The following is a 7,496-nucleotide window of genomic DNA, read 5'->3' as shown; positions in this document are numbered from 1 at the left end:
TCCTGGTGCAAGAAGCATTTGAGACTAGAAAAAATGGGAATATTTTTATCATCTATTCTGACCTCCTATGGCAAAAAGAAATATACCAAATACATTTGAGCTAAGGAAATTTATTTCTCAGGCTGAGAAGTATAGAAAGTAACATCTCAGGTGGCACATGCTGACTGAGGATGTATTGTATCTGGTGGCTGCACAAGAGAAAAAAATTCTCAGGCTTGATCCCAGAAAGCTATGAATATGTACTTAATAGGAGGAGGTGATTATAACAATATTCCTCTATGTTGCAGTTTGGGGTAGAAGCATCTGAGTTTGCAGAGTAAGTGGAAATTATTCCAAGCTATATAAATGGACTGAGATACTCCGAAATAAGCAGCTACTGTTTCAAGCAAGGAAAACAGCCCCATGGGTAGTCCCATGTGCCAGTCAAAAAGAGCCATGGGATTAGGAAAGGCAGTCAGCAAAGGAGGAGAGGGAAATCTGCTTTTCCCAAGACAACTCAATGGATGCCAAGGAGAATATTGCCTTTCATTTCAAGAACTTGGTTCCACGTAACATTTGATCAACTTGCAATTAAAAATTAAACCAGGAATAACTCTGTCCAAAAATACGCAGAAGTTCTGCTCTTTTCTATTTATTTTCATGCAAGCTCTCTACATGGCAAAATCCAAACCTGACTATCAATGAGTCTTCTTCAAAGAGTGCTTTTTAAATTCCTAAACTTCTGAGACTTTCCCTGCAGGGCAAACTACAACTTTGATTTCCTACGGTCCACCTGAAATTGTTCCCTGCCCTTTGAGACATCATTAGTACATCATGTGCATGCCACTACAAAGCCTCCAGGGCAAGAAATGAAATGCCAAGTACATTTCATTAGAAAGTCTCAGCACCTCCTGGGCAGAAAGCACACTACAGTAATTAGGAATATGCAAAGGCCACATCACACCCTGTGGGTCCACACTTGCAGACAATTTCTATTGTTAGCTCTTCCCATGGAAGGGCAAAGGAGACATGACTCGCCCTTTGCCTTCACAGAAGCTTTTAATGAAGCTGCGAAAAGGAAAGGTGTCCACTTGTTGGACAAACCATTCAACTAGGACCTCCAGGCCTGTCCCGCCATGCTCATACCAGGCACCACAACGGGCAGGCTGCTCAAACCCACAGCAGGGCAGCAAGCGATGACAGCCCGAACCCCATGCCATCACAGGCTGCAAGGGGTCTGCTGCATCCCAGGTGGCCAGTCAAACATGAAATGAGGCCCTTAGCTCTCCTAAAGATTTGTTCACTGAAGCACAGCCAAGTTCTTCTTATCAAGCTATACCCAGTTATTTTCTTCTTCAGGAAAAGTATGGATCTGATGCTAGTAATAGCTCCCCAGATAACACGACAGAAATATGCACATATCTGCTCTGGTATGTGTGTGTGATTCCTACATCTTAATGTTATTATAAATTAATACTGAAGTTTTTTACTCCAAGCATTATATTTTCCTAGCCTGTGTACTTTGTGAAGAATGACTACATTGAAAATTAATGCACATTTTGACAGGATAAAAATATTATGACTCAACTTTTGCAAATGTTACCTGATACACAACTTTTGTATGGCTTAACATGTTAGTAACAGTACTTTAAACCTTATGTTCTTTTAAAATTTAATGCTTATGTCTGAAAGTAGCCCCTTTCAGTTCAGTTGCAGTAATGTTTTTAAAAGCAAACTTTAAACTCAATTTGCTGCACATACAATTGTCCAAATAAGTTGCATAGTTTAAACAAGTTCAGTTGTGCTTCGTAGCAGAACTCACAGTAATTCCTCATCTCTTAAAAATACAATTTGTGGATATGAAGTTGACGATACATTTAAGCGTTTTTGTGACGTCTAGACATTAATGATATGAGTTTTTGTCACTCTTTCACTGACTTCTATTGTCCACAGTACCTCACCCTTACACTGATATTAGATCAGAGCATGGACATTTAATGGACACATCTGAAATAATTACAAACAGAATTTTTAAAACTCCATTGTTGGGAGGGGAGAAATAAGAGCTTAGGTTGGTATGAGGTATCCAGCCCTCAGGAATATACTATGGTTGTTTGCATTAAGCTTTGTTGGTTTTATCACATGTTACATCTAGGTTAAAAATAGAAGGCACAGGTGTTTTACAAGGCGCCATAAGTAAGTCAACCAACAAAACTAAAGACTACATTACCAAGCCAGGGGTCTATATCTCAGCAGTGACTTCTTCCAATGCATTTTCATACGAGGAGTTTATTGCTTCTGAAAAAGGGCCAGGGTATGTCTGTGCTACGCAATTCATTCGTTGTGCCACACTGATGTCCCCTCGGGAGCTGAAGGTAGGGCAGGATCTAGTCCGTGCATAGTTTTGTTGGGGTCCAGTTTGGCCAACCATCTCACTCACAGTGTTCACCGGTGAAGCCCTCCATCTCTGTCTCTGAAGCTGCTCTTCTTTGCACTTAATGGAATACCAGGCCAGGAAAATAAAAAAGAATCCCACAAACTTGAGAGCAGCTGCCAGTCCAAAGTAGACAAAACGAAACGAGGTGACATCGTATTCCCAACAAGATCCTTGTATGCCACAATCCTGTTGCCAAAGCATGCACGTGGTGTCAATAACAGCCCCAAAATAAATTGGAGTGGGAATGTAAGCTGAAAGAAAATAGCAACAGAAATAATGTGTTAGCATATAGTGGAAGGCTTCTAAAGGAACTATTTGCCTTAGCTGAACAGTGTAGGTTAATAATTTTTGAGATTTCTATATCACTGTTCTCACATGAAGTGTAGGATACAGAAAACTGGTCAACCAATCTTCCGACCAACACTACATATCCTATACATGAAATGAACCACAAATGGGAGAGAAGCAACCTGCTGTCCACAAACACCTCTTCTTGAGTTATGTGTCCCCCAAAAGAAAATCCAATAATGCTCTCAGGAAAAAAAAGGCAGAAAAGGAACAAAATACAACACTGTCTTCAGAGCATTCCTTGCTGAACATCCATTGACCATGAGCTAGGAAAGGGCTGAGGTTGCTGCTTTAGGTTAGAAGAAAAAGTCCCAATGACTACAAAATGTCTTAATTGTCATAAATTTTTCTTTCAAATCAATCTTCTACAGAAATAGACTTTTCTAAGATTGCTAAAAATGCAGCCAACCCACTGAAGGTTCCTGCTTTCTCCAGAAACACAACACCTTTAAGTCCAAAATGCCCTTCCTCAAAAGAAACTTCCAGATGCGATTATACAGGCTTTTCCTCTTGTTCTCTTAGAAGAGCCCTTGCCTGCTCTAGTCATATGCTTTGTAGTAGATGAACCCACAGTGCTCTTTTCAGTGTTTCTTTATAGAAGTTCAATAGCTTGAAAGAAACTACTTCAGTGGAATAGACTTTTAACATGTACTCTTTTTGATTTGAAACATTTGAAATTAGACACTAAGCAATAATTGCTTCTGATTTAAAAAATGCAAAAAAGCTATTGTTCTTGCTAAAAGCAATAAGAATTGGTTTCTAAAAAAAAAAAAAATCCTTATAAAATTTAGTAAGAATTTTTAAATAAAATTTGAAACTGTAAAAATATCTATGGGACAAAAATGTCCCAGAAAGTCAGTAATAGATAAAAAAAATAAATGCATTATTAGCTACAATATTTTTAGAAGCTAGTAATTTTAAGTTCCTAATAAAATTAGTCAGACAATTATTTGCAGATTTATGGAATTTTAGTATTTTTCTGGTACATTTAAGCTGAATTCAGGGAACCTTTATTGAAATGCTGAATAATTGTAAAACTTACCAAGAGTTCGTAATAAAACAAACTGCATTCCTAGTGCAAAGGGCCGCTCCCCATCTTCTACAGACCTAGCAGGCAAAATGAAAACTCCTCTGAAGAAACAGTCATAACAGATAATCATTGTGGGATGTCCTATGTTTTTTCTGAGCTATAAAAAGATCCTTGTTTAAATTTAGCTTTAAATATTCCATTTAGCTTTAAATATTGTTAACTCTTATTGCTAGGAAAAAAATGCTGCCAACTCCTCCTGTTCCTGTTTAATCAAAATCTCAGTCACGCCTTTTAACCTTTCTTTACTTGCGTAAAGCCTGACAAATTTGATTCAAACCCATTAAGGAAATTTAGAGAATCCAACCAAAATGTTTATGGCTTCTCATTATAATTTCCTATTATTTCATATAATGCCTTGCTTTACTTTCTTAATTTTTTTTAGAAAAATTAGACTTAATGGAGAATTAACTTGCTGAAAGCTGGACTCAGCTTCTGAATGCAACAGATCTCTGTGCAGCATTAAGTGCTTCAGAGTTGCTTTAGGAAAAATATTGGTAGAAACATCCAAACAGTCTCTTTGAACACTGTTCCTTTTCAGTACAAGTAATATGAGATTTCTTCCATTGGTTTCCAAGGCAAAATGTCAACCTTTCAAAAGACCAGATACAAAGTAATGATATACCACAATGCAATTACAACTTTAGTAAACCACAAATTTTCTTCTCATTAAAAAATACTTTTAAATCTTAACCTAAAGGTCTGAAATTAACGTTAGGCAGTTTCTAATGACATTGAAATATAAGGTAAAAACACACAAGGGGGTGCAGCTGTAAAATCAAAGTTTTGAAGTCAAGCACTCACTCAGAAACTGAGAAATCAGAGAACCAACTCGGGTCACAGAACTTGGACCGAAGCACTGTGCACAATATGTAGTCTGAGGCAGTGGGTGTCACTGTTCATGTGTGGGGGCCATCTTTTTTTTCTCTGAACATTACAAAATCCTGCTGGATATGTCCATTATGCACCTCTCTATTGTTAGACTTAGTGCAACATTAATGTTCATTGACCGTAGTTTAGTTCTGTGTAATGTCAGCATAACGACAATGGTTTTATAATAATTATTGTACAGGTGGAAAACCCGGAATCAGAAGGAATAAGGTCAGAAGTCTCTGAATTATGACAGTGTTGTGCACATGGTAGTTGAACTAAGGCTGCACAAGCAACTGGAAGTCTGATGTGCCCACTCCTGATAATTTTAGGTACTAACTTTTTTTATTTGTACTTGAAAATCCAAACCATTGCTTTAAGAAGGTTGAAAACTTCTTCAGGAGTAATTATTTTCTTACCTGATGTTTTTACTTGTTGTCTCTTTATAGTGGCTGAAATTTGCTGGGCACTGCATGTTTCCTAAAGTGGATTATCCTGTTACATATTCTAAATACAAGCAAGTTCCACCCTATCCTTGTCAGCCCTATTCTATTCACTTCTTAATGATACATAAGCTTGAAGGAGTTTGGCTGCACTGCCCCAGCCTCTTCTGACATAAGTACTGGTGATAGCAGGCACAGCAAAAAAAACCATAACTGAGTTCTCACCTGAGTGTCACTATGATTGCTGATGGCTGGGCACATGCTGTTATGAGGGTAACAATGAAGAGAAATATTAGGAACGGGATAAGCGTGTTGCAGGTTCGATCACACTTCCCAGAAACAGCATAGCCGTTCTCATTCAGGTAGGTTTTGACAATGACCAGCCGGAGCTGACTACGCTGGCCCACCGTGGGTGGAGTGATCACCTGGCGACTCTGGACACAGGCACATTCTGTGTAATTTCTTACCTGGGGAGAGTGAAAAGAACATCTCCACATTAAAAACCCATGCAAGAAAGACACTGCGCAGAGACATGGTATGACAGTCCCATGGTACCCCCCAATTTTTATCTCTAGCATCATTACCACAAGTACAAGTGAAGTTACCATCCAAGTATTTTTAAAGCTGGACAGGACTCTCCATAATGAGATTGCACTTCCATTGTTTCATTTAGGCTTTATTAAAAAAAAAATAAAAAAAAAGTCTGGAATATTTTTGTAAAATTCTGCCAATACAATTCAATCACTTCTGACAGGGAAGCTGGAGAAAGCACGTTTCTACTGTATTACAAAACCTGTGAGGAAACACTCTTTACACAACACTCACAATGCCATTTTCTGGAATTTGGCAGGCTGTTGATCTTCATATTCAGGAATTGTCTTCTGCCATTTCAGTGGAAGTATACCCAAATTCAGCTAAAGAGTAACAAGCTCCACTTCACACTTGGAGCTCAGGACCTTCCAGCTGGATGTAGGAGTGGATGTGGATGGGATGTGCACAAGAACAAAACCAGTGAATAAGGGGAAAGCAGAGATTTAAACAGTGAGACCAGAGGACAGGAAAAACTCTTACATGAGCAGAGAGGCTGAAATTAGGATGAAAAGACTGAATAAAGAATTGGCATTTCATTGGCAAAGGGGATCATGATTTAAGCAAGGTGAGGAAGAGTGGGCGTAAACCATGACAAAGAGCTAGGTCAGTAATAGCCTCCTGTCACACTTATTTTACTACTGTTTTCAACAAATCTAATGGGAAAGGGGTGCGCAGATAGAATACTCTAGCACTAGAGAAGAAACAGGTCGTGTGATGTTACACAAAGGAGATTTTCCTTTCAATGTTTTCAGTCATAAAATCTAAGACCAAATGTGCACAGAAGATGCATTATGACACCATCTTAAGGTTGCAAATTTAAGCACTTGGACACAAGGAAATAACCAAATTATGGTTACTTGTCAACTTTAATGTACACCTTTGTATTTGTTTGTGCTCTGACATAACCTCACATTTTTGCCCATGGGAGTTAGCATAACAATTTATCAATTTTTACCTCCCACTTTCAAAATGTGGCTCCAGGTATTTTTCTTCTCACACTAAACATATTCCTCTACAAAGACAGAATGACTCACTTTTCATAAGTATTTTTCTATCAGACTCACCATTATTGCTTAACTTTTTCAAAAAGGAGTAACTTCAAAACAGTTATGAGATGAAGCACTGATGCTGTTATCTCTATTTTGTAGCTAAGTAACTGAAACAGATCAAAGGTTTCATAAATGTGGGTGACTAATTTCAAACAATTGGACTCATTTTTTTGCAGAACATTTTACATTATATATAACTTACTATATTCTAAACATAATTTTTTGTGCCTTCACATACAATTTAGGCAGTCAGTGCTTCTACAAATGACATTTCTGGTTATCGCTCATGTCCCTCATTCTGGAATATGAAAAATACAAGATTAATGGCTGACTGGGAAACGTTTTGCTTAAGTGACTTGCCCAACATCGCTTAGCAATGAAGGTAATGACAGAACCCAGTTTCCAAAGGCTCCACTCTAATACCAAGTGAGTACCTGCTTCCTCCTACAGTCCCTCACCTTAATCTTACTGCTTTCAAATGCAAATACCAAATAGGCATCATATATCATACAGAAAATAGCCATCTTTACTACACAATCTGGGTTTATCACCAGAGAAACCAAGTCCATTCACTAAATGAAAAAGATATGGCACAACAGAAACAATACAGTAGAGGAACACATATAAAACCCAGGTAAGAACTGCACACTGGCATCTTTTTCTCCCATTTCTAATTTTTAAATGGCTAATTC

General features: G+C 38.0%; 1 protein-coding gene across 2 annotated transcripts in view; it reads right to left on the bottom strand.

Annotated features, from left to right (window-relative positions):
• Positions 1 to 1,288: 1,288 nt before the first annotated feature.
• Positions 1,289 to 7,496, bottom strand: part of SLCO5A1 (solute carrier organic anion transporter family member 5A1) — a 67,267-nt gene continuing 61,059 nt past the window's right edge. For both annotated transcript variants that reach the window (XM_062633217.1, XM_062633218.1), the window contains exons 8-10: positions 5,390 to 5,631; positions 3,807 to 3,871; positions 1,289 to 2,667 (exon numbers count right to left, since the gene is read on the bottom strand). In XM_062633217.1, coding sequence (XP_062489201.1) covers positions 2,222 to 2,667; positions 3,807 to 3,871; positions 5,390 to 5,631 — 753 coding nt within the window. In that variant the 3' untranslated portion in view covers positions 1,289 to 2,221. The remainder of the gene's footprint in view (positions 2,668 to 3,806; positions 3,872 to 5,389; positions 5,632 to 7,496) is intronic.

This window comes from Pezoporus occidentalis, unplaced genomic scaffold (genome assembly GCF_034315485.1).
Source record: "Pezoporus occidentalis ecotype Australia unplaced genomic scaffold, CSIRO_AGI_Poc_V1 ctg4, whole genome shotgun sequence".
NCBI lineage: Eukaryota > Metazoa > Chordata > Aves > Psittaciformes > Psittacidae > Pezoporus > Pezoporus occidentalis.
Note: the sequence above shows the minus strand (reverse complement) of the source record. Positions and strands in the feature narration are given on the sequence as shown.